Source organism: Capricornis sumatraensis, chromosome 2 (assembly GCF_032405125.1).
Source record: "Capricornis sumatraensis isolate serow.1 chromosome 2, serow.2, whole genome shotgun sequence".
In the NCBI taxonomy this organism is placed as follows: Eukaryota; Metazoa; Chordata; class Mammalia; order Artiodactyla; family Bovidae; genus Capricornis; species Capricornis sumatraensis.
In genome coordinates, this window is record NC_091070.1 from 192,677,884 (window position 1) to 192,704,924 (window position 27,041).

Sequence of the window (27,041 nt, forward strand, 5' to 3'; positions counted from 1 at the left end):
TCCACGTTTTTTCACAGGTGGAACCCTGACCACCTCCCCCGGGTGGGAGTGAAACCTGCAAGATCTTTACCTGAGGGGAAGCGCAGGAGGGTAGGTGAGTGGTTGTGGTGAGAGCTGTAACGAACTAGGAGAGCTTCAGGACTTAAAACCTGAACTCACGACAGCCTTGATTTCTTACGAGCAATTGGAGCTTGGGCAGAGTACTTCTTCTGAGCCTTAAAGTCACTCGCTGTAAAAATAGGGATGTGTCTGTGTGCTTCAGTCGAGTCTAACTCTTTGCGACCCCATGGACTGTAGCTGGCCAGGTTCCTCTGTCCATGTAATTTTCCAGGCCAGAATGCTGGAGTGGGTTGCCATTCCCTCCGCTAGGGGATCTTCCTGACCGAAGGATCTGTCTCCTGCGTTGGCAGGGGGATTCTTTACCACTCTGCCAACTTGGAAGCCTCAAAATAGGGATGGAAATGCCTAAACTAGCTCAGCTGCGCAGCGCACAGAACGTGGTGGGTATCCCGTAAGTTTCCTTCCCTCTCCACCACTTCTGACATGGAAGCTGAGCGTGGCCTTTGCACCACGCTGGGGCCGCTCTGACCTCTCACACTGCAAGCCTCCTCCCCAGCGCCCAAAATGAGTTCATTTCCTCCTCTTTCCTCAGAATGTCCCTTTTCGCCTCCTAGGAGCGGGGCCAGAGCGGCAGAGGGGTACCATGCTCCTTGCTCAGTAGGTATTTATGAAATGCTTACTGTGTGTCAGGCACTGTTGAGTAGCGGGTTTACACTGGTGAATAAAACGAATGTGCGATGTAGAGCTTACAGTTTAAGTGGGAGATACAGACAGAAAGCAACCAAATAACAATTGCAACACACTTATATCCCTTTCCCCCAGTTTTCCTCTAGTATTTAACACTGAACATAGCCTATTTTTCATTTTGATCTTAATGACATTCCCACTGGAATATAAGCTCCATGACTGCAAGGAGCTCCATGAATGCAAGAGTTTTTGTTTCTTCATTGTTGTGAAGTCTGCCTCTAAATCAATGCTGAGCACATAGTAAATATACATTTAATGAATCAATACATTCAATACTAATGTATTGAATACAATCAATAGTAATGTAATGAATAAGCAAATAGGGTACCAGCTAAAGCAGGGGTCCTCAACCCCCAGGATAGTCACTCCCCATCAGCTTGCATCACTGCCTGAGCTCTGCCTGCTGTCAGTTCAGCAGCTGGCATTAGATTGTCGTAGGAACATAAACCCTAACCCTAAAGTAAAGGCGGAATATCCTGATTCCACAAAATAGAACTAAAGGGCACAGTGAATCTAATGTGCTCATATCATCCTGAGACCATCCCCTTTCCCACCCCAGTCTGAGGAAAAATTGACTTCAAGGAAACTGGTCCAAGCCAGCTGTGCTAGAAAATGAGAAGAGGGTGGTACAGGGGTGTCTCTGAGAGGAGGTGACCTTGAAGCAGGGTCTGAGGGTGTGGAGAGTCATCCAGGCAAAAGCAACATGTGCCAAGGGCTGGCTTCTTAGACTCAAAAAGTAGAGTCTGAGAGGAGATGTGAAACTGATGTTTAAAATTCATAACTGACATGGCCAACTTCTCTACTCACTTCCAAAATAGCAGGGAAAGTGGGATTAGTAAAATCCAGAAAGTAAATTTAAGGCAAAGATAGATAAATAACTCACACTGTACAGCAGTTTACAGTTAATAGAGCTCCTTCTGTTAACTTAGCTCACTTTATTTCTCCCAAACCTCTTGGGAGTAAGAAATCAGCATATAGAGGAAACCAGATCTCATTCACTTTTAATATAAACCTGGTACATAACATGTAAGAAGAATGAGTTGAACGGATGTGGCACCATTCTTGTCTGGAAGCTCTGTGAAGGTAGAGCCCATGTATTAACCTCTGCTGTATCCCAGCCCCGAGCGCTACGCCTGGCTCCCAGGTCTTGTTTGTAAACTGAGCACGCACTGCTTGCCTGAGCCTTCCATCTGCCAGGCTTGTGCTTGGCGGCGGATTGCAGGAAGAGTAAGACGCCACACTTGTCTTAGCCTGCGGAACCTTCCTGAAATCATGGAACCAGCAGCAGAAGAAGAAGGGTTTCTTTCCTCTAAAGAGAAACCTTTCTTTTACAAGAGAGATTTGTGGCACACACAGGAACTGCCCTTCTAAAATCAATGATAGTAAGTGGTAAGAGAATTTGGTCAAGTTCTGACCAGGAAGAATGTTGGGCACCAGGCAGGAAGGCTGGATTGTATGTAGTAGGCAGTGGGGGGCTGTTGAAGGTTGCGAAGCAGGGGACAGGTGTGGTCAGAGCTGGTGGCAGGTGTGCTGATGGGTAGTGTTGGGGGAGACTGGAAGCACATGGTTTGGGCCCATAGACAACTCTAGTGTAAATGGATGTGGGAAGCGGAAAAGTGGGAAAGATCATAAAAGTTAGGACTTCTGGGAAATGATTGGCAACCAAGAAACGGGATTTCCATGTCCTCTGACGGGCTTAGTGGTCTGCTCCTCACTTTTCCACAGACTTGGCCCACACCTTGATTCTAGCATTCACCCATGAAGCTACTGCCCTTGGGAGGCTCCAAGGGGCCCATAAAATTCAATGGCAGTTTGGCAAGGTGGGTGTGCCAGCCCAGCCCACTGGGAATTGGAGATGAAGACACCCTCCTCTGCCCTACAGAGGCATGGAATCTAGGGAGAAAGAGTATCCTGGAGTCTAACGAGACCAGGCGTATGCACTAACCTTGCCACTTCTGGCTTCCTGGCCTCAGTTTTCCGTGAAATAAGGAAGGCATAGCCTCCTTACCTATGGCTGCTGGGAGCAGAGTGAGACAGAGCAAAGTGCTTGAGACAGACTGGCCCAGCAAGCGACCTCTGTTCTTTTCCCAGTTATTATCTGTTTAGTGTCTGACTCCTCCAGGCCAGGAGCTCCTCCAGGACATAGACGAGTGTCCCAGCACCTCATTCAGCAGCCCCTGCCCAGTAAGTTTCGAATGAATGGGAGGATAGCAAAAACTGCAGTTTTTAGTCGTAATTGCATTTTAAATAACGTTCTGTGACATCAGATTTCCCCTAAGTTCTGTTCTCAGACAAAAGGGGGAGAAGACCCCCCCCTTTACTTTGATTTGCCTGTGGGATTTTAAATGAATAGTTTCCTTGAAAGTGAGATGACAGCTCTATTTCTATATGAACTGTAGCGTTCCACATATAAATACAGAAAACCTTGATAAATCCCCAACTGCCCTCACAGAAACATCTCAAAATAAATCATAACCATTTAAATTTTCCTCCCTGGTCTGTCTTTCAATATTTACCTAATGGCCCTGAAACCAAGTTCCTTTCCTTCCTCTCTTCCTTTCATATAACATGCGTATTTTAAAGTATACACTGCGCCATTTTATAAAATGAATAAAAAGCAGGTCTCTGCCCTCAAGCAGTTCACAATCTCAAAAGAGAAAGACATGTAAACTTGTAATTTCTGAACAGTGTGAAAGGCTATGGGGCGGAGATTCGTTCACTGGAAGAGCATTTATTGAGCACCTACCATGCATGAGCAGGGCTGGACCAAGTGCTGTGAGTGCTGCAGGAAGCCAGGCAGGCCTTTGCAGAGGCTCCAGCCTGCTCTCTACCAGCCCATCCCTTCCTTGTCCATTACCCAGAGTTCTATCTCTAGATTCAGGTTCCTAGACCTGCTTACTCCAAATGGAACTAGATTTTGCCCTTGGATGCCCCACAGGCCTTCAGTGTACCTCTCACTGAACTTACCATTTCCCTCCCTCTTTCCTCTAAAATTCAACTCCTTTTGGGCCCACTATCCACCTAAGGATCTAAGCCGCACACTTGGATGTCCCTTCAGCCCTCTCTCCCCATCACCTGCTCACCTCACATCCGTCGGTCTCTGTGTTCTGTTAATTCCTGCTTCAGGATTTCTCTCATTGTCCCCTCTCCTCTCGTCTTCTCTGAAACTGTCCTGGTCCAGATCAACTCTCACCTGGACCATCGTGACCTCCGTCTCCTGATTTCCTGTTACTGAAGAACAGTCTGTTCTGAGACCAGACAGAGCAGAGTTCAAGTCCCGGTGCCGTCATTCATGGAACTATGTGACCTGGGTAGGGCTTCCCAGGTCGTGCTAGTGGTAAAGAACCTGCCTGCCAATGCAGAGGGCGCAAGAGATGCAGGTTCGATCCCTGGGTCAGGATGATCCCCTGGAGGAGGGCACAGCAACCCATTCCAGTATTCTTGCCTGGAGAATTCCATGGACAGAGGAGCCTGGCGGGCTACAGTCCATAGGGTTACAAAGAGCTGGACATGACTGAAGCGACAGCACGCACGCGTGTGACCCTGGGTAAGTTATTAAACCTCTTCAGACTCCAGTTTGCCCATCCATAAAATGGCACCTCCAGGACTGGCCCTGTTGTAAAGATTAAATAAAATGCAGCAGTTTGGTAGATGATTCACCAACAATACTGCGTGAAGGAAACTAGGCACAGAGGATATGTTTCATACGATACTATTGTTGTTGTTTAGTTGCTAAGTTGTGACCGACTCTTGTGACCCCATGGACTGTAGCCCACCAGGCTCCTCTGTCCCTGGGATTCTCCAGGCAAGAATCCTGGAGTGGGTTGCCATTTCTTTTTCTTCTTGATGCAGGGATTCAACCTGAGTCTCCTGCTTGGCAGGCAGATTCTTTACCACTGAGCCACCTGGGAAGCTGTTCATACAAAGGTAAAAACTAAGCAAATCTGATAAATTGTGGATAGAATTGCAAACAGAGGCAGCACAAGTAAAGCAAAGCAAGGGAACCAATAGTGGTTATGGGGGGTGGAGGTGTGATCAGAAAGGACACAAATGTGCGACTTCTGGGATGCCAGCAAGGTTCTTTTTACTTGAGTGAGTAGTGGTTACAAAATGGCTCTTTTATAACAATTATTCAATTGTACATAGTTGTTTTACTTCATCGTTTAAAATATTTTAAAAGTTCAGTGAAATTTTCTATGTAATCTTTTTTCCTATTCATATTGCTTTTATATTAGAGTATAGCTGATGAACAATGTTGTGAGATTTTCTTTGTAATCTTGATCCAGCACTCAGAGCATGGGAAGAGGTCAAGAAACCGTGGTTGCCTGTTGGGATTGTTGTGCCTGTCTGCCTCCTTCCCCTCAGACAGCAGACCCCAGGACTGATTCATCCTGTGCTCACACGGAGCTTGGCACCTGCCGGCCTCGGGGAGAACCAGTGGAATAGAGATGCCCAGAGTGTAAGCACACGTGTTCCCTCCTCCAGGCTGGCAAGGGAGCAGGGCCTGGGCCTGCTCTGGGAAGAGTAGCTGATCAAGCTCCACTGATAATGGACCAGGGGGAGGAAGGTGACGAAGAGGAAGCCTGGCTGCAGCTTCGACCGGTAGAGCCTTTGCCCTCGCAGTGCTGCGGCAGTGGCTGCTCGCCCTGTGTGTTTGATGTCTACCAGCGAGACCTGGCAAGGTGGGAGGCTGCCCGAGCCAGCAAGGACAGGAGCCTGCTGAGTAGGGAAGAGACACAGGTAAGGGGGGTGCTCCTCAGACAGGAGGGCCAGGTGTCGGCATCTTCCTGACCTCAGCCCTGTATGGTGTACCTGCTCAAGGGAGCTTCCTCTGACTCTGCAGCAGAGAGAAAAGAGTGGGCCTAATGAAGCAGACTGATCCAGGTTCAAAGCCTGGCCCTGAGTTGGTGAGTAGGGGATGGGGGGTATAGTGAGGGAAGGTCCCAGGAGTGAATTGGGTGGGTGCATTTTCAGGGGAATGGGGTCTGTGAGTTGGGGCAGTCAGAGAAGACTTCCTGGAAGAGGTTTGGGGGTGGATGGAATATTAAGGGCAATGAGCTGAGACTTAGAAGACATGAATTTGAACCCCTGCTCATGATGGTGACTTTGTACAAATAAGTCACTACCACTTGGGCCTCAGTTTCCCCACATGTGAAATAAGGGTATTGGATTAGGTCATCTTTAAGGTCCCATCAGTTTCTAAATCTGCATACTAGATTTTAGCAGGTTTCAAGGATAGGTGGGTTTTCCATACATTGGAAATGAGTGTTCTGGATGGAGGACACAGCTTGAGCAAATAAAGACTTACAGGTTGGAATCCACAAGGTGTTCTTGTGGGGAACAGAGAAAGGTCTGACACTAGATGCTTGGGAGATAAAATGAGACTCAGGACCCATCCACAGGCACTAGAGTGTCCAACTAAGGACCTTGTGCTTCATCCTGGGGCTGAGAGGAACCGTGGCAGGCTTCAGAGCAGGGTGACCTTGTAAAGTGCTCTGGCATTCTTAGAGCCTGAAAGGGAAGGAAGGTGGGACTGCACGATTATACAGAACACTTGTCAACCACAATAGCCGCTCCTTGTAGGTAGTAAGCTCGTGGAGGCTTGTCTGTCTCTTGAGTCCCAGATTCTAGCTGGTGAATCTTTTCCTATTACAGAGCTTTCCTTCCAAGCTGAGCCCAGAGATCTTCCTGGCCTTCCTCATCAGTGCTGTGGACAGGCTCACCAAGGACACCTACCTTGTCCGGTTTGCGCTACCCGGGAACAGCCAGCTCGGCCTGCAGCCTGGCCAGCACCTCATCCTACGGTACGCTCAGGTTGTGGGAGGACCTCATCCTATGGTTTGCTCAGGTGGTGGGAGCACCTCATCCTACGCTACACTCAGGTAGTGGGAGGACCTCATCTTATGGTAAACTCAGGTGATGGGAGCACCTCATCCTATGGTACACTCAGGTAGTGGGAGGACCTCGTCCTATGGTACGCTCAGATGGTGGGAGCACCTCATCCTACGCTACACTCAGGTAGTGGGAGGACCCTGTCCTACACTACACTCAGGTGGTGGGAGCACCTAATCCTACGGTACACTCAGGCAGTGGGAGGACCCTGTCCTATGGTACACTCAGGTAGTGGTAGCATCTCATCCTACGCTACACTCACGTAGTGGGAGCACCTCATCCTACGGTACGCTCAGGTAGTGGGAGGACCCCATCCTACGCTACACTCAGGTAGTGAGAGGACCTCATCCTACACTACACTCAGATAGTGGGAGGACCTCATCCTACGCTACACTCAGGTAGTGGGAGCACCTCATCTTACGGTAAACTCAGGTGATGGGAGCACCTCATCCTATGGTACACTCAGGTAGTGGGAGGACCTCGTCCTATGGTACGCTCAGATGGTGGGAGCACCTCATCCTACGCTACACTCAGGTAGTGGGAGGACCTCGTCCTATGGTACGCTCAGATGGTGGGAGCACCTCATCCTACGCTACACTCAGGTAGTGGGAGGACCCCATCCTACACTACACTCAGGTGGTGGGAGCACCTAATCCTACGGTACACTCAGGCAGTGGGAGGACCCTGTCCTATGGTACACTCAGGTAGTGGGAGCACCTCATCCTACGCTACACTCACGTAGTGGGAGCACCCCATCCTACGGTACGCTCAGGTAGTGGGAGGACCCCATCCTACGCTACACTCAGGTAGTGAGAGGACCTCATCCTACACTACACTCAGATAGTGGGAGGACCTCATCCTACGCTACACTCAGGTAGTCGGAGCACCTCATCTTACGGTAATCTCAGGTGATGGGAGCACCTCATCCTATGGTACGCTCAGGTGGTGGGAGGACCTCATCCTACGGTACACTCAGGTGGTGGGAGGACCTCATCCTACGGTACACTCAGGCAGTGGGAGGACCCTGTCCTATGGTACACTCAGGTAGTGGGAGCACCTCATCCTACGGTAAACTCAGGTAGTGGGAGCACCTCATCCTATGGTATGCTCAGGTTGTGGGAGCACCTCATCCTACGCTACACTCAGGTAGTGGGAGGACCCCATCCTACACTACACTCAGGTGGTGGGAGCACCTCATCCTATGGTACACTCATGTAGTGGGAGGACCTCATCTTACAGTAAGCTCAGGTAGTGGGAGGACCCCGTCCTACGCTACCCTCGGGTAGTGAGAGGACCTCATCCTACACTACACTCAGGTAGTGGGAGGACCCCGTCCTATGGTATACTCAGGTAGTGGGAGGACCTCATCTTACGGTACGCTCAGGTGGTGGGAGGACCTCATCCTACGGTACACTCAGGCAGTGGGAGGACCCCGTCCTATACTACACTCAGGTAGTGGGTGGACCCCGTCCTAAGATATACTCAGGTAGTGGGAGCACCTCATCCTATGCTACACTCACGTAGTGGGAGGACCTCATCCTATGGTATGCTCAGGTGATGGGAGCACCTCATCCTATGTTACACTCAGATGGTGGGAGGACCCCGTCCTACACTACACTCAGGTAGTGGGAGCACCTCATCCTACGGTATGCTCAGGTGGTGGGAGCACCTCATCCTACGGTAAACTCAGGTGGTGGGAGCACCTCATCCTACACTTCACTCAGGCAGTGGGAGGACCCCGTCCTACGCTACACTCAGGTAGTGGGAGCACCTCGTCCTATGCTACACTCAGGTTGGGAGCACCTCATCCTACGGTAAACTCAGGCGGTAGGAGCACCTTATCCTATGGTACACTCAGGTGGTGGGAGCACCTCATTCTTCGGTATGCTCAGGTGGTGGTAAACTCAGGTGGTAGGAGCACCTCATCCTATGGTACACTCAGGTAGTGGGAGGACCCCGTCCTACAGTATGCTCAGGTGATGGGAGCACCTCACCCTACGGTAAACTCAGATGGTGGGAGCACCTCATCCTACGGTAAACTCAGGTTGTGGGAGCATCTCATCCTACACTACACTCAGGTAGTGGGAGGACCTCATCCTGCGCTATACTCAGGTAGTGGGAGGACCTCATCCTACGGTATACTCAGGTAGTGGGAGGACCTCATCCTACAGTATACTCAGGTAGTGGGAGGACCTCATCCTACAGTACACTCAGGTGGTGGGAGCATCTCATCGTATGGTACGCTCAGGTAGTGAGAGGACCCCGTCCTACAGTACACTCAGATAGTGGGAGCACCTCATCCTACGGTACGCTCAGGTGGTGGGAGGACCCCATCCTACACCACACTCAGGTGGTGGGAGGACCCCATCGTACACTACACTCAGGTGGTGGGAGGACCCCGTCCTACACTACACTCAGGTAGTGGGAGGACCCAGGTTTTGCAGCCGTGCTCTGCCATTTGTTAGCAGTGTGGTCTAGGGCAACTTGCTTAACCTTCCTAACGCCTCCATTTGTCATCTTCAGGGTAAACACTCTGATACATGACTTAGAGGGCTCTTGGAATTGACCTAGATAATGTATTTTCATGATAAATAATAACAACAAACACTTTTTTCATACAGTTTATGCACATATGTATGAGCTTATTTATTGTTCACAAAATCCTGGGTGGTAGGCACCGTTATCATACCAGAGGGGAAACTGAAGTCAGAGAGGTTTAATAACTTCCCCAAGATCACACAATTGGCAGCTGTTGGAGCTAGGGTTCAAAAGCAAACAGTGTAGCTCCAGAGCTTGTGGCGTTAACCTCATACAATTAGCACCAGTTGATAGAAAGGAGACAGACATTGAAAATAAGAGACTTGCCCAGTCTCACACAGCTAATAAGGGTTCAAGCCCAGACAGCCCGCCTCCCGAATTACACCCTTCACTCTTCGACACTGCCTTCTTCCTCCCAGCTTAATTTTGTCCTCTCCTCCCACCTCAATCCCCACCTCCACCTACCCAGGGACAAGACTCTTGGGGACCTCCAGGTGGAGGCATCTAGCAGGCAGTCAGCTCTCTGAGCCTGACGCTCAGCAGAGAGATCTGAGCTCCAGGCATGGATCTGGGAAGCATCCAGGTATATCGTTGTACCTGGGATGGCCTTTGGGAGCATGTGGGACATGGAAAGAAGGAAGGAGTTAGGACTGAACCCTGGCAACTCCAGCACTCACAGTGTTTTCCAGAGGAGGTAGAGCCAGCAAAGGAGACAGAAGGTGTAGCCAGGAAGGAAACCAGGGGAGAGCTCATTGCTCATCACACTCTGGTCACTTGCCTCACACGGACCCCTGGTGTGTGTATACAGCTCATTCTGGCCTGTGGCCTGGCTGGCCGGTCCTTAAAGGTCACTGTTTCTTTAGGAGCCACAGGACAGGTCAGAGCCCAAGAAACTCTCCATCCATAAGTCAGGGATGCCCAGAACGGCCTGCCTCTGGTCTGGTCCCTCTCCACTGTCTCTGTCACTCTCAGGATACCCCCATCCCTCCTCATTCAGACCCCTTCTGGTGCCCCACAGCACCTCCCCAGCAACACGCCAACCCACAGCCCCAGCTTCCTTGTCTACCAAGTTCTTCTCTGCTGCCCACCCCCCATGCTTGCCCCTCTCACTAGTTCCTGGCTTGCCCTGCATTAAACTACCTCTAAGCTTTTCCCCCTGGAGGAGGGCATGGCAACCCACTGTCATATTCTTGCCTGGAGAATCCCCATGGACAGAGGAGCCTGGCGGGCTACAGTCCATGGGGTGGCAAAGAGTTGGATACGCCTGAGTGACTAAGCACAGCCTAGGTTCTTCCCTTTACTTCCTGTCCCCATTTTCACGTGTTAGTGGCTGGCTCATCTTTTAATACCCAGCTCAGGGAGGCCTTGTGAGGTTCCCCAGATGAGAGTGCCTGTGAGTCACCTCTGTCACAGCAAATGTCACCGTGCCCTTTGCATCCAAGCCATGCCACATGTTCTGTTAGTTCCTTGCTCTGTAAGCATTTATTGAATGTTTCTGCCCAATTTTTGATACATTAGGATGAGCCTTTTTAATCTTTGCATACCTTGGAGGAGAAAATTTTGTACATAGTAGGGTTCAAGAAAGGGGTGCTTGGATGCCCCAGGGAAGCTCTGAGGAGTAGTGGTAAGTAACCTGGCTCTGAGGCAGACAGAGCTACAGTTGATTCTAGCTGTGTGACCTCAGGCAGGTGGCATCCCTTCTCTAAGCCTTGGTTTCCTCATTTTGGTTATTGTTTGCAATAAATGAGGTACTGCCTGTAATATACGTGGTGCATCGGAGGCACTTAATACAACATGTCTGCATGATTATCCTTCTGGCCCCCTTGATGATAATATGGGGTGGATTCATGCATCAAGTCAAGCTTTGGATGAGGGCAACTTTGAGGATCCTCTCTAATTCCAATGCTCCTGGCATGTGGTAGTATTTGCTGAATGTACCATTCAATATCATGGTAATCCAAGTCTATGCCCCAACCAGTAATGCTGATGAAGCTGAAGTTGAACGGTTCTATGAAGATCTACAAGACCTTTTAGAACTAACACCCAAAAAAGATGTCCTTTTCATTACAGAGGACTGGAATGCCAAAGTAGGAAGTCAAGAAACACCTGGAGTAACAGACAAATTTGGCCTTGGAATACGGAATGAAACGGCAATGGCTAATAGAGTTTTACCAAGAGAACGCACTGGTCATAGCAAACACCCTCTTCCAACAACACAAGAGAAGACTCTACCCATGGTCATCACCAGATGGTCAACACCGAAATCAGATTGATTGTATTCTTTGCAGCCAAAGATGGAGAAGCTCTCTACAGCAAAAACAAGACCGGGAGCTGACTGTGGCTTAGATCATGAACTCCTTATTGCCAAATTCAGACTTATGTTGAAGAAAGTAGGGAAAAACCACTAGACCATTCAGGTATGACTTAAATCAAATCCCTTATGATTATACAGTGGAAGTGAGAAATAGATTTAAGGGCCTAGATCTGATAGATAGAGTGGCTGATGAACTATGGACATTGTACAGGAGACAGGGATCAAGACCATCTCCATGGAAAAGAAATGCAAAAAAGCAAAATGGCTGTCTGGGGAGGCCTTACAAATAGCTGTGAAAAGAAGAGAAGTGAAAAGCAAAGGAGAAAAGGAAAGATAGAAGCATCTGAATGCAGAGTTCCAAAGAATAGCAAGAAGAGATAAGAAAGCCTTTCTCAGTGATCAATGCAAAGAAGTAGAGGAAAACAACAGAATGGGAAAGACTAGAGATCTCTTCCAGAAAATTAGAGATACCAAGGGAACATTTCATGCCAAGATGGGCTCCATAAAGGACAGAAATGGTATGGACCTAACAGAAGCAGAAGTTATTAAGAAGAGGTGGCAAGAATACACAAAAAAGATCTTCATGACCCAGATAATCATGATGGTGTGATCACTCACCTAGAGCCAGACATCCTGGAATGTGAAGTGGGCCTTAGAAAGCATCACTACAAACAAAGCTAGTGGAGGTGATGGAATTCCAGTTGAGCTATTTCAAATCCTGGAAGATGATGCTGTGAAAATGCTGCACTCAATATGCCAGCAAATTTGGAAAACTCAGCAGTGGCCACAGGATTGGAAAAGGTCCGTTTTCATTCCAATCCCAAAGAAAGGCAATGCCAAAGAATGCTTGAACTACCCCACAATTGCACTCATCTCACATGCTAGTAAAGTAATGCTCAAAATTCTCCAAGCCAGGCTTCAGCAATACGTGAACCGTGAACTTCCAGATGTTCAATCTGGTTTTAGAGAAGGCAGAGGAACCAGAGATCAAATTGCTAACATCTGCTGGATCATGGAAAAAGCAAGAGAGTTCCAGAAAAACATCTACTTCTGCTTTATTGACTATGCCAAAGCCTTTGACTGTGTGGGTCACAATCAACTGTGGAAAATTCTGAAAGAGATGAGAATACCAGACCACCTGACCTGCCTCTTGAGAAACCTATATGCAGGTCAGGAAGCAACAGTTAGAACTGGACATGGAACAACAGACTGGTTCCAAATAGGAAAAGGAGTACGTCAAGGCTGTATATTTTTCCCCTGCTTATTTAACTTATATGCAGGGTACATCATGAGAAATGCTGGCCTGGAAGAAGCACAAACTGGAATCAAGATTGCTGGGAGAAATATCAATAACCTCAGATATGCAGATGACACCACCCTTATGGCAGAAAGTGAAGAGGAACTAAAAAGCCTCTTGATGAAAGTGAAAGAGGAGAGTGAAAAAGTTGGCTTAAAGCTCAACATTCAGAAAACAAAGATCATGGTATCTGGTCCCATCACTTCATGGGAAATAGATGGGGAAACAGTGGAAACAGTGTCAGACTTTATTTTTTTGGGCTCCAAAATCACTGCAGATGGTGACTGCAGCCATGAAATTAAAAGACGCTTACTCCTTGGAAGGAAAGTTATGACCAACCTAGATAGTATATTCAAAAGCAGAGACATTACTTTGCCGACTAAGGTCCGTCTAGTCAAGGCTATTGTTTTTCCAGTAGTCATGTATGGATGTGAGAGTTGGACTGTGAAGAAAGCTGAGCGCCGAAGAATTGATGCTTTTGAACTGTGGTGCTGGAGAAGACTCTTGAGAGTCACTTGGACTGCAAGGAGATCAGTCCTGGGTGTTCATTGGAAGGACTGATGCTAAAGCTGAAACTCCAGTACTTTGGCCACCTCATGCGAAGAGTTGACTCATTGGAAGAGACTCTGATGCTGGGAGGGATTGGGGGCAGGAGGAGAAGGGTACGACAGAGGATGAGAAGGTTGGATGGCATCACCAACTCGATGGACATGAGTTTGGGTGAACCCCGGGAGTTGGTGATGGACAGGGAGGCCTGGCGTGCTGCAATTCATGGGGTCACAAAGAATCGGACACGACTGAGCAACTGAACTGAACTGAAACAGTTGTTAAACATAGCTGTTTTTATCTTGATCATGCTATGGTCAGGGAGAGGTCAGGAAAAACCTCAGTGATGTCCTAAAACAGCTCACATCATCAGTGTGCTTTTTGAAGCACCTTTTCGTCTGTAATCCCAATGGAACCACATAGCAGGGGCATGGGTGATTGTCTCCACTTTACAGAAGGAGCAACTGGAGGTTTAAGTGACCTGCCCAGGGTCTCTCAGCCAGCATGCAGTCGTGGGGGAGCCCAGGACTCTTGTCTTCTGCTCCACCTTGCCTGCCCCTCAGTGAGGACAACTGGAATGATTGGGCCCCTAGCTTCACTTTCACCAGCCTGGCACAGGTTAGGTACTCTAAGGATTTGTTGAATGACTGGCTGACTGCCTGACCAAGTGCATCTCTTTCCCAGAGGGACAGTAGATGACTTAGAAATTCAGAGAGCCTATACGCCCATCAGCCCCGCCAATGCAGAAGGATACTTTGAAGTTTTAATCAAGGTAAGTCAACTCACATGGTTACTCTCAGAGCCAAGGATTGGACCGCCATTTGCCAACTTGGTCGGGGTTGGGCACTTCCCTTTGACATGGGAAAAGCCAGGATTCACATGGAAGGAGGCTGGCTGAAGGGAAGAGCAGGGACAATGGGGGTGGCCTTTTCTCACCCCCTTTCCTAGGGAAAAGGGGCTGCCGCATCACCAACAGAGGGCATGTTCCCGATAGATTTTATGGACAAAAAGCTTGGACTGAAGAGTACAGCTCTTCCTCCTCACCTTCTTACTACTGCCAGAGCGTGAGTACTGAGCCAGGGAAAGGGGAACCAAGTCATGGGCTCCTTCTATATGCTGGGCACAGGCATCCAGGGGAGTCAGACCCAGTGCCCACCCTCAGATGGGGCCAGATTGGGACACTGCAAGGTGGTAGATGCTGCAGGCCCCAGCCCAGCTCAGGGCACCTGGGGCCGCAGGGAAAGCGGGCTGGGCTTCCTCGAAGAAGCTGTGCGTGTGAGCTCTGTGTTAAACTCAGGAGTAGGAAGGAAGCTCTGAGTGCTGAGCAGTGCGTATATGCAGCAGCCAAGGGGGGCATGACTTGGGGAACTTCAGTCATTCATCTTGGAACAGAGCGGGTGTGCAGGCAAAAGATGGGACATGGAGTACCTTGGGGACCAAGCTAACTGAAATTACCTTATGGAAGGAGTTGGCAGACGTCAGGGCATTTGAGCTGGGCCTTGAAGAAGGAGTACAGATCAGAGGTGGCGTTCCAGGGCTGGATAACCAAAGGCGGGGAGAGGTGAAATAGAGCAGGGTCTGGTGGGAACTATACTCAGTCTGAGTGGTGGAGGGAGATGTGCTTGTGGGGGCAGCCAAGGTGGGCTGGGCAGTTGGTAGAGACGAGATGAACAAAGTGGGCTGGATGCAGAATGCCCCAGAGACCCAAGGAGTAGGCAATAAATGTCTAAGAAGTCACGAAGTTCGAATTACGTGCAAAACTAATTGGGTTGAACTACATGAAATTGCTGACACGCTAACCTTTTTGACTTACGGAACCAGCAGTTTCACATGAGTCGGCCTAATTCATAGCTCTAGATCTTTTCCCAAACAGAATCCTAAAGATAGGTGTTCACATCCTTTGTCTCCCTTGTAGGACAGAAATTATCCCCCTTTCATTGACAGGTAAACTGAGACCCCAGAAGAGCCTGAGGCTCCCCAGGTAGTAAGAAGTGCAAGTGCTGGGTAAGCCCTGGCCTCCTGATTCCAAGTCCCCAGCACCATCTATGGCTCCCGCCTTCCCCGCCGGCCTTCAGAGCTCAAGTATTTATTCCCTCAAACATAAGCTTGGATGGGATCCCTTCACGCAACTGTTTGTCTGGGAGATTCCACAAATCCTCTCCAAATGGCCCACTTCCCCAAGCTGCTTGTCTGGGTGTGTTTCTATTGAAAGGATAAGCCTAGAGACAGTACTTTGGGGCAGCTGGATCACTCCCAGCTGCAAGGCTGATTTTCTCCTTCGTTTACCGGAAAGCCTCTCTTCAGAGAGATGCTTAATTATCCCTAAGCCGCTGGCTGGGAAGAACTGGAAATGTCTTGGCAAATTGGGAAGGCAGGCGGGTTTTCTAAGGTTTACGCTCCCTTGAAGACAGGAAAGGGGAACTCCCATTTCTCAGGCACCTTCTGGGCTCCAGGTACTGCGTCTGGTTCTTTAATTACCTCATTTCAACCTTGTATCCACCCTGCAGAGTAGATCATATTCTCCCCACTTTGCAGATGAAGAAACTAAAGCTCAGAGAGATGATATTGTCCCAAGGCCTCTTGGGTAATGTGATCCCAAATGGAAGAACAAGTCCAGTGTCAGTTCTGTTTAACAAATGTGTTTTGAGGGTTTCCCCTGTGCCAGGCTCTGTGTGAGTGCCAGAAGCACAGAAAAATCCTTCCTTTCTCCTTGAGTTCTCTCTATGCCATAGGGCTTCTAAGGCCACCCCTGGGGCTGTGCCTCCCCAGGACCGGGGCCACAAAACAAGGCATAGGCTGAAATGTATCTTTCAGCAAGTTAGAAGAACTGTAGCCTCCTCCCCAGACCTCTTCCAGGTCAGCCAAGGACGTTCTTTGCTTTATGCGTTTGGTGCCCAAGGAAGGCAGCGATGGTACCAGAAGTGGCTGCGAGTGCTTAAAAGCAAGTCTGGTGACCAAAGCCCAGTCTCTCCTTCAGGCCTGGTTATAATTTCTCCAAACACTCTTCCAGTCCTCTCTCCCAGTGCTCGCCCCTGACCCCTACTCTGTCGTGTCCACTTGCTGTTCCTAGAGCATGACCTGGGCTGTCCCACCCCTGAGCATACCACACCTGATGCCCAGAATTCCCTGTGCCCGTCTGCTCCCATCTGCAGTGAGTCTGACCCTACCGTCTTCAAGGTCCAGCCCCACTGCTTTCTTCTCCAGGAAGCTCTCCTCAGTCCCACTCCACGGGAAGTGACTGCACCTCCTCAGGCATTAGGTTGTCTCTGCCTTGTGTGTGTCTGAGGCTTAGGTCCCTCTTAGACTGTGAGCTCCTTAAACTAGGGCCTGATCTCGGTTACTGATTTGTTCATTCAGGTGTTTAAGTCCTTTCCATGATTCGGACACTGGCTGCTTTCACGGAGCTTAAGGTCCAGCTGTCTTCCCTGCAGCCCCAGCATAGTGCCTAGCACAGAGTGGGTGGGCACCCAGCAAGTGCATACTGCCCTTCTCCCATGGAGGAATCCCCTCCACAACCTTCATTTTTTTCATCCAGCCAGGAGACAGTGTAGGGATATGCAGAGATTGCAAGTGAGTGGCCCACAGACTGCCTCTAGCCTACAAATATATTTGGTTTTGGCCTGCATAGTGTGTTAAAATTTTGAATTAATTGCTAACATTTCAAAAATGGGAAAATTTTCTTAAAAATATGGATTTCCTGCCCCTCTTCCAAAGTCAGAAGGTCTGGCATCACTGGCCCTGTGGACTGTGGACTGGGGTTTGCAAGGTGGCTTCCTCCTTTAAAAAGAGTATCCGCTCACCGGTTCACCTTAGTCCGCACCATTCACTCTTGTCTGCCTGGTGCTGAGACTGCTGGGTGCCATTAATTGTCTCCTACCTGATTCTTCAGTTGGTTATGTCACCTGTGTGGCCCCTGGTTATTTGAGACCTCTGTAGTTAAGGCTGATAGTCATACAGATTCTCATCCTGGTCTTACCATTTACCTTCTGTGTAAGGATCTGGGCCTCATCTGAGAACAGGGGCTGACAGTACTAACTTCGTGGATGATTAGAAGGATTAAGTGAGACAACACATGTAAAGTGCTGAGCTCGAGGCTGACGTGGTTTGTATTGGCAGTGCGTGCCTGTCCCAGTGAGGTCTCCCTTTGTTTGCTTCCAGTGCTACCAGACTGGGCTGATGTCCCGGTATGTCAAGTCCTGGAAAGCAGGAGACACAGCTTTCTGGAGAGGACCCTTTGGAGGCTTCTTCTATAAACCAAACCAGGTCAGTGTCCACGCTGTGTCCTCAGGAGACCCCTGCCAGCTTAGCCTCCAGGACTGCGGTTCTCATGTTTCAGGCCATAGAATCTCATTGTGCCATTCTTGAGCCCAGACCTAATGCCAAGAGTATACTTGGGGTTGGACATGGGAGGAGATGGGATAGGTACTAAGAAACAAAACTGCCCATGTTCCAGAACCACCCAGGCCTGAACATTGCTTGGAAAAATTCAGACTAAGTTCGGCACGTAGGGCCCTTATGCCAGCTGACTCTCAGATCTCTTTCCAGTTTCACGGGTCATTTACAAGATTATGGAAACCACTCCCTAAGTAGACCTTGTGACTTGCTGCTTGGAAGTCCCCTGCCTCCCAGGCCAAGGGGTCTTCCCCTCATCTTCATGGCGTGTTCAAGTCCCCCCCTGACATTCCTAGGAAAAAACAGTAGTTTCTCATCAATTGGTGCATATAAGAAAACAACTTGACAGTATGTTCTGGGGACTTGGGACATCCTTGTGTCTCAGTTTGCAAAGAATCTGCCTGCAATACAAGAGACCACCTGCAATGCAGGAGACCTGGGTTCTGTCCTTGGATTGGGAAGATCCCTTGGAGAAGGAAATGGCAAACCACTCCAGTATTCCTGCCTGGGAAGTCCCATGGACAAAGGAGCCTGGTGGGCCACAGTCCATGGAGTTGCAAAGAGGTGGACTCGGCTGAACAACTAAACCACCACTGGGAGTCAGGAAGCTTCACATCCTTGACCCAGCGCTTCCGCTTCTGAAGTCTGTCCTATGGAAAAGAATCCAAATGCTTCTTCTTGCACAGGTTCATTGCAGCTTATTTATAATAGCAAGAAATTGGAGACAGCAGAACATCCAACAGCAGAGCAGTTAGGTGCACTGGTTACAGATACTTGATAGACTACTGTCCTGGATTTTAAAATTATGTTTATAAATGATGCTGGTGCTTATGCTGTAAGTGACCAATACTAAGTAAAATACTGAATACACAACAAGCTAGGAAACTTAAGTTAGATTATACAGAAAAAGTATTTTTTTAAAAAAAGCAATAAAATGTTAGCAGCTCTGGGTGGTGGAATTATAGGTGATTTTTATTTTCTTCATTATATTTTCCAAATTACCCACAATGAGTACCTATTACCTTTATAATGAGGAAAACAAAGCAAAACAAATGGAAAAGAATGAATCATTCTTCCTCTCTATTCTTTTATTTTTAATTGAAGTATAATTGATTTACAATGTTGTGATAGCTTCACGTATACAGCAGAGTGATTCAGTTATATACACACACATACATATACATTCTTTTTCAGATTCTTTTCCCTTATAGGTTATTACAAAATATTAAGTATTGTTTCCTGTGCTATACAGTAGGTCGCTGTTGGTTATCTAGTTTATATATGGCAGTGTATATGTTAATTCCAAACTCCTAATTCACCCCTTGTCTCTTTTCCTCCTTGGTAACCATAAGTTTGTTTTCTTTTTTGGCCACGCCACGCGACCTGTGGCTCCCAGTCCCTGCACCAGGGTCAAACTTGCACCCCTGCATTTGAAGTGCAGACTCTTAACCACTGGACCCCCAGGGAAGTCCCCACAAGTTTGTTTGCTCTGTCTGTGTGTCTATTCTTTTTGCATAATTTAAAAATAGCTTTTACTGGTATTCTCCTTATTACAAATGTAGTATCTGTTCATTAACCCCCCAAAATCTGCAGATATAAAGAAGCTAAAAGAAGAAATAAAAAATACCTGCAGGCCATCTTCCCAGACATAACAGTCTTATGACCTTGGCATCCACAGACCCCTCGGGAAAGCCCCACACTTGCTATCTGGGAGGGCACAGGGCCCGGCTGTGAAGGAAAGGACATGGCATCTCGCGCACCAATGTTTGGCCGCTAAGACTGTGGCTGAGACTCCGCTCTGCTCCTGTGTGGGTGCCACGTTGCAAGCCAGTCTTGCCACTCTGCAGCCAGCTTCGTGGCAGGTGGCTCACGTCAGCCCTGAGACTGCCATGTTAGCATCTGTCTCGCATTTGTTCCACAGACATTCATAGGGGTTCACCCGGGGCCAGGCCAGTGCTGGATGGACCCTGGTGGCCCAGAGGTGGGTCAGATGAGCCCTGTCCTCCAGACGCTCCCAGTCTGATGGGGAGACGGGTGCACAGATTGATGGCAACAACACAGGGTGAGCCGGGTGTGCCGAAGGCTGTGGGAACACCCGCCTGTATCTCAGGGGAGGCTCCCCAGAGGAAAGCCTGAGCAGTGATGGGAGAAAGAGGTGATACACGGCAGACCCCGTGACTGGAGGCTGGGGGAATCGGAGCACAGGGCGGGATGATGGGCCAGCAGTAGGGCTCAGTGAGGGGCAGGAATGTAGCTGCATGAGGTCCCAGGCTCCGTACCAGGCACTTGTCATCTCTTTAATCCTCATGCCAGTTCTGAGATAGGTGCTCTTCTGCAGAGGTCTATTTTTTTTTTAAACCAGTGAAGAAACCAAGGCTCTGAGAAGTGAAAGAACTTGCCCAGATCATAGGGCTGAGGGTTTACCCTGACATCTGCATGGCTCCTGGTAGTCCAAGAAGCATTCCATGCAGTAGTGTGGCATGCAGTGGAAACTCGGACTGCGCTCACAGAAACCGGCAAAGCATAGAGGTGAACACTTCACTGTGCGGGTCACGCACTAACCTGCACAGCACTGATCTTAAAGAGACCTTCAGCCAGGAAACAGGTTTGGCGAGGAGGAGTTGATGGAACAGGGGCTCCTTGGGAGCTCACTTTATTGCCTGGCTCTCTGGGCCAGCACTGTGCCAGGCACTGAGGTATAGTATCTCATTTAGTCTAGAGAAGAGCAGGCTCAGGGTCCAAGCCAGGGTCCTCAGATCTCTGCAAGGTGGCCTTGGGGCAGAGGAAGCAGCCCAGAGGGCAGGGCCAGGATGGAGGTGGTGGGCAAAGCTTTGGCTGGAGCAGGTTTCAGGTCATTGAGATGAGAAGCCCTCCCTGGCAAGGGGAGTCAGCTTGTAATACAGCAGACTTCTTGGGAAGTAGTGGGCTTGTTGTTCAGTCACCAAGTCATGTCTGACTTTTTGCGACCCCACGGACTGCAATCAGACTTCCCTGAGCCTCACCATCTCCCAGAGTTTGCCGAAATTCATGTCCATTGAATCAGTGATGCCATCCAACCATCTCATCCTTTGTCACCCTCTTCTCCTTCTGCCTTTAATCTTTCCCAGCATCAGGGTCTTTTCCAATGAGTCAGCTCTTCGCATCAGGTGGCCGAAGGATTGGAGCTTCAGCATCAGTCCTTCCAATGAGTATTCAGAGTTGATTTCCTTTAAGATTGGCTGGTTTGATCTACTGGGCTGCCTGTCAGCAGAAGTGTGTGAGCAGAGTCCCGTGGGGATGCTTTAGAAGGCAGCCAGGCATTTGTGGGATGGCTGCACCACTGCTTTTCCTTGCAGCCCCCAAATTCCATGACTTCTGTTCCATAGGCCTCACAAGCTGTAGCTCACAGGCACGGAGGGTTCCCCGGAGAGGGCAGAGAGGGAACTCAGATGGGCAGGACACCCCAGAAGGACAGTACCGTCCAGTTAAGCATGCCCAGGAAAAGGCCCCATAGTTGGTAGGTGGGGTAAGACCCCTTCCCAACCCAGCCCTGTCATGCACCGTCTTGCTCCCCAGTACGGGGAGCTCCTCATGCTGGCTGCTGGCACCGGCCTGGCCCCCATGGTGCCCATCCTCCAGAGCATCACAGACAATGCAGAGGATGAGACCTTCATCACCCTGGTCGGCTGCTTCAAGACCTTTGAGGACATCTACCTGAAACCCTTCCTCCAGGAGCAGGCCCGTTTCTGGAATGTCCGCACCTTCTTTGTCCTCAGCCAGGTGAGCCCAGGGGATGACTTCTGTCCCTGATGGAGACTCTGCTCCCCCCTTGCACCCCTCCCGAGGGCCTGCTGTGGGCTCTCTCACCCGGGCCATAATAATCACTCTCGCCGCTGGTGCACCCACAGCGTCAGCGTTCGTCATGCAGATGAGGAAGCTGACGCGCAGAGGTGAAGGCACCAGCTTGCGTCACGCTGCCAGACAGGGTGAGGCCAGGAGCTGAGCCCAAGGCTGACTGCTTCCAGAGCACCAGCTCTCACCCAGCGTGCTTTGCTGCCTGCCATCCACCCTCCGGCATCCTCCGTTGTGTGGGCAAGGGGCCTGGTGATGGGAGCAGTGGGCCAGGCACAGACGGCCTCTGGCTGTCATAGCTGATTGATGCAGGGACATATTTCTCGGTTACCAGTCTCTCAGTGCTCCACCCAGTGCCAAGCACGGAGGAGGCGCTCACCCTGTCAACAGCTGGTGGAGTAAACTGGACCTGAGTTCCTGGCATTTGTTAGGGTTTTTTCCACATCTCTCTTCCGTGCAAGCCCCAGCCACTCTAGCTAGAAATGGCTTTGCTTCCTGAGCCCTCTTCCCTTTGGTTCCCTGTCCCGCCGTTCATTCCAGGCACCCCTCCGGGCCCTCCCCTCAGGGCCATGGCACGGGGCTGGGGGCTGTCTCGCCCCTTACCTCGAGCTAGGGCTTCAGCTGTCTTTGTGCGTGTGCCTTCCCCTAGTCTGTAGCTTCGTTTCTCTTTCCTGCACACCCTGGGTTGGGGTCCCCTGCTGGTGTCTCCCCTCCATTCTCTTGCTCAGGGTCAGCCTCATTGCCCTGTACTTTGGAGCACCCTTCTCATCAGTTAACTCTGGAGGCAGCTTTAGAGTGTCCCTAAAGGCTTCCGTGATCCTCGACATTGTGGGTGGGAGGCTGTCAGGAAACCAGAGATCCTGAGGTCCCCAGGAGCCAGAGTCCACAGGCCTGTCTATCAGGAGGAATGCTCAGTGGCCTGATCACCCAGGATGTCATGCTTGGCGAGCGTGAGCAGCAACAGCAATGCCCACGGTCAGAGATGGAGCAGAGGGCTAGTGGACAGCCAAGGGGAGAGGGGTGAGCGAAGGGCCAGTCCTGCTTCAAAAGGAAGATGCCCTCTTCCTGGCCTCTAGGGGCTCACCTATATATGTGGAGACAGCCACAGAGACGGCTGACAGGGCTTCCCTTCATCGAGCACTTTCTCTGTGCCTGGCACTGGTCTAAGCACTGTATGTGTGTTAACTCATATAGTCCCCACCAAAATCTTTAGAGGCTTGTACTTCCATCATGGCCTTTTAATGAATGTGGAAACTGAGGCACAGAGAGGTTAAGAACCTTGCCCAAGGTAACACAGCAAGTTGGTGGAGAGGCCATGGTTTTCTTGCTTGCTGGTATAAAACAGCACGGGAGTCGGTGCTGTGGAGTGTGTTCAGGGTGCTGGCAGCCAGCAGAGAGGGCTTCACGGAGCAGATGGCATTTGAGCCTGGGCTTGAGGGCAGAGTCAAAGTTCACCAGCAGTATGGGACCTTCTACCTTGGGCCAGGGTTTGACGATGCGGTGCCCTGGGGTTGGGCAGGCGAGTGGGCTGGCTGTCAGAAGCAAGGGCAGGCGGGGGAGGATGGAGTGAGTGGGGCCTCCTGCCTGTCCGTGCTCCCTCCTCTCCAGCTGCCTGGGCCATAGTGACAGCCTCGTCAAGGGTCTTCCTGTTCAGGCCACTTCTTGCCCATTTGTCCTTCATCCTGTCGCTGGAAGGGCAGCTCTGACCACATCGCCGCCCCGCTTTCTGCCCTTCCCTGGCTCCCCATGGCTCTCAGGACTATGTGCCAGCCCTCTGCAGCCTCGCACCCTGGCCCTCCTCCATCCACTGCATGCTGCGTTTGGCGTCACTGGTCTGCCCGTGGTTGCGAATGCTCCATGCTTTTCTGCCTTTGTGCGTGCTGTTCCCCCACAGGGAGCACCTTTTCCCACTTCTTAAGCTAATGCCCACTCATCCCTCACATCTCTCTGCAGAGGTGTAATTCCATCCTGGGAGCTTCCCTGAGCCTCCAGGCTGGTGTAGATGTTTCTGCTGTCACGGCCCAGGCTCTCCTTCACCCACCCCACTGCATCCTCGTTGTTGAGGGTCCCCTCCCCACTTGAGCAGCAACCAGATCCCATGCATCCCTTGGTGTGTACAGTCAGGGTGAGCCTCACTGAATGAACTGGTCAGGGAGGAAGGGGGGATTGGGCAGTGGGAAGGAGGGGCAAGGCCAGTGGGCCCTACTGGTTCCTGCCCTCGAGGGGGCCCGTTGGACAGGTCAGAGCACAAAGGGCACACAAGAAGGTGCGGATCATCAGAGAGGATCGGCTGTGAGCAGCAGAGCACTGTGCTCAGAGGCCCTCGGGGTCTGATGGCTCTGAGCGCGCCTGGGATTCTAGGCCTGCTCTCATGGAGCCTCTTTCAGGGTTTCTCAATCACCCCGAGCTCATCACTCATCACGGTAGCTCCAAGAGGTCATGGTCACTCACCAGAAATTGGTGGCAAAGCTTGCATTCCAGCCCCAACACCCCCTCTCCATCCTGTCTCGCAGCTTCACCTCAATAGCATCTGCAGAGGTGACAGCCCTGTTCTGCTGGGGTTTTATTTGTTTTGGATGCTGGTTACATGGCTTCCTCTCTTTTGTCAAAATTCTCCAAACTGTCAATACATATACAATATATGACATATGTATACATATGTTATACTTCCAGAAAATATTTACTTAAAAGAAATTTTTCCAAGTCAGCTGGTAGTGGAGATTTTCTTTTGTAACCTTGGGGATAAAAGCCAGAAGCTAAGGCTAGAGGAGCAGAACGAGAAAGAGCCTGGGGCCTCATACACCCCTGGAATGCTACCTCTAGCCTCCCCATGTGAGAGAAATAAACCCCTCTCTTGGTTAAGGCAGCCTGGGATCGCTGTTGCACAGCCAGATGAGGCCAGGAGCCCTGTCTGCCTGGAGCAGCTATCCTGTCCCCATTGCCTAGCACAGAGCCAGGCACAGTCCACTCAGTCAGTGAGTTCAGTTGCTCAGTCGTGTCCGACTCTTTGTGACCCCATGGACTACAGCACCCTAGGCTTCCCTGTCCATCACCAACTCCCCAGAGCTTGCGCAAACTCATGTCCATCGAGTCCACTCAGTAGACATTGGTTAACTCAACAAGTGAATCGAAAACTTAAATGCACAAAAGTTATGCTCTGAGAGTGATGGTGATAAATAACCTTGGAAAAATGCTGGGAGACCCACAGTCATGGTGAGAAAACATTCCCCCCAGAGTGTCAGGGACAGCAGCCCCTGGGAGGCAGTGGAAATGATGGGACCCACAGTCTGATCCCACTGCTGCCCCACATCATCATGTGTCCCAGGGACATCCCTCCTCCTCCGTGTGCCTCACCTGTGCTTACTGGTCCACAGGCTTCTGTGAGGGTGACCTGAGTCCACGTGGAAGGAAGTACCTGGCCTGTGGTGGGGCTGGGTGAAGCATGCTTCCCCCCATCCCCTCTGGCTCAGGTTCCTTGTTTGGCAGAGAGGAGCTGACTGTGTGAACTCTGAGGATGCCCAGGAGTCACCCCCCCGTCTCTCATCCTCCCAGGAGAACTCCCTGGAGCAGCTCCCCTGGAGTTACCGGGACAGGACCCGCTTTGGCCGCCTGGACCAGGACCTGCTTGAAGAACTGGTCAGCACCTGTCGGAGAAAGCCATTCGCTCTGGTCTGTGGATCAGCCGAGTTTACCAAGGACGTGGCTGGGTACTTGCTGCACGCAGGCCTGGCCGAGGGCTCCTACTTCCTCTTCTAGGCCTGGCCTCACTTCTAAAGCTCAGGCCTGGGGCCCAGCACTGGGAAGCAGGAAGGAGCATGGACTGGAATCCGAAGACATGAATGGGAGACCGGTGTTCGTGCTCCAGGTGACCTGGGACGAATATCTTTGCCTCTGCAGACCTCCATTTCTCATCCATCCCACGAGGTCACTGACGCTCCGACAGGCATCCTGCTGGGAGGAGAGAGGATGGGGCTCTAGGAGTCCTGAACAGGAAAGTATACAGTGGGCAGTCAGGGAGGACTTCCTGGAAGGAGCCAGGTCCTGGCTGAGTAGGAATTGGCAGAAGGAGGACTGGGAGGGGCTTTCCTGATTCCTCAGCCAAAGCCTGCTTTCCCTGGAGTCTGTGTATCTCTTGTGGCCTCCAGGCCAGCTCAGAGGAGGTGCTCACTGACTGTTTAGGGAATGACCGCAGGGGAGGCTGGAGGAAGAACTTGCTGTCTGGGCCTCTAGTGCTGTGAGCCTGACACAATGAAGGTCAAGGCTTCTTTGACCTGACCACATTTCAGAGCAAGGTGGGGCCCTAGACTACCTTTCTTTTGGCCCCAGGCCTTTCCTGCTGCAAAGGGCTTCCCTCTCAGTCTCCCTTTCCTGGCTCGAGAGCTCAGCCCAGAGTCCTTTCCCTGGCAAAAGAGGTACGGAAGGAAGCTAATGCCCCTCCCTCCTGCAGGCAGCCCGCGCCGGCAGCTCAGCACCCTGGTGACGGTTGCTATGGAGATCTAAAGATAGAGCAGGAGTCGGGAGACCTGGGTCCCTCTCCCTGCTCTGCCCATTGAGCTGCTGCTGTTCTGTCCCCCCCACACGCCACCCGCTCCATCCTGAACGGGGCATGCCCTCCCCAGGGAACCCAGTGCTCCTGGGCAGCACACTGCAGATAATGAATTCTGCTTTTTTGCAGCCTGTGCTCCTGTCTGCTGCACCAGCTCCAGCTGGCTACAGGCAGTCCCAGAATTGGAATAATAAGCCATGGAATCTCAGAATCAAAGGACCATAAAATCGAAGAGTTAGAATTTTGCAGTCATAAAATCGCAGTCTTCGTCACATGCGTGTGTGCGTGCTAAGTCACTTAAGTCTTGTCTGACTCTTTGCCCGCCAGGCTCCTCTATCCCTGGAATTCTCTGGGCAAGAATAGTAGAATGGGTTGCCATACCCTCCTCCAGGGGATCTTCCCAGCCCAGGGCTCGAACCCACCCATGCCACCTACATTGACAGGCAAATTCTTTACCACTAGCCCCACGTGGGAAGCCCAGTCCTCATCATATCAGAGGTTAAAGCTCAGGACTCCAGAAAGTATCTCTTCTATCAGACTCATTGTATCAATGGGGAAATCAGGGCCCAGAGAGGCCATGTGATCTGCCGAATATAAAACAGTTCACTGCGGGGCCAGCATCAGAAGCCAGATTTATAATGTCAGCCCTGTCCACAGATTCTGTACCAGTGACTTTTTTAGACTGGACTCTGTAGGATAGCATAGTTCCTGGCATGGCTGCTGTGAAGGAATGGAAGCTGGGTGGGATCCCCAGGACCCCCTCCAACCAGAGCAGTTCTGTTTTTATCCCATTTATATCTTGGGGCTTGGAGTCATTTTCATTTGTGAAATAGGTTTTTCCTATACTGCCCAAAAAGTTGCAACAAAACTCCGTGCTG

The 27,041-nt window shown here is 50.6% G+C and overlaps 1 protein-coding gene across 1 annotated transcript; it reads left to right on the forward strand.

The window, feature by feature from the left end:
* The first annotated feature begins 5,340 nt into the window (after positions 1-5,340).
* On the forward strand, positions 5,341-26,188 carry CYB5RL (cytochrome b5 reductase like). Its single transcript, XM_068965834.1, has 6 exons — positions 5,341-5,547; positions 6,463-6,611; positions 14,079-14,166; positions 17,553-17,657; positions 21,342-21,545; positions 25,170-26,188. Exons 1-6 carry the CDS (start codon positions 5,356-5,358, stop codon positions 25,371-25,373), a joined length of 942 nt encoding a protein of 313 aa, XP_068821935.1. The 5' UTR covers positions 5,341-5,355; the 3' UTR covers positions 25,374-26,188.
* The last annotated feature ends 853 nt before the right edge of the window (positions 26,189-27,041 follow it).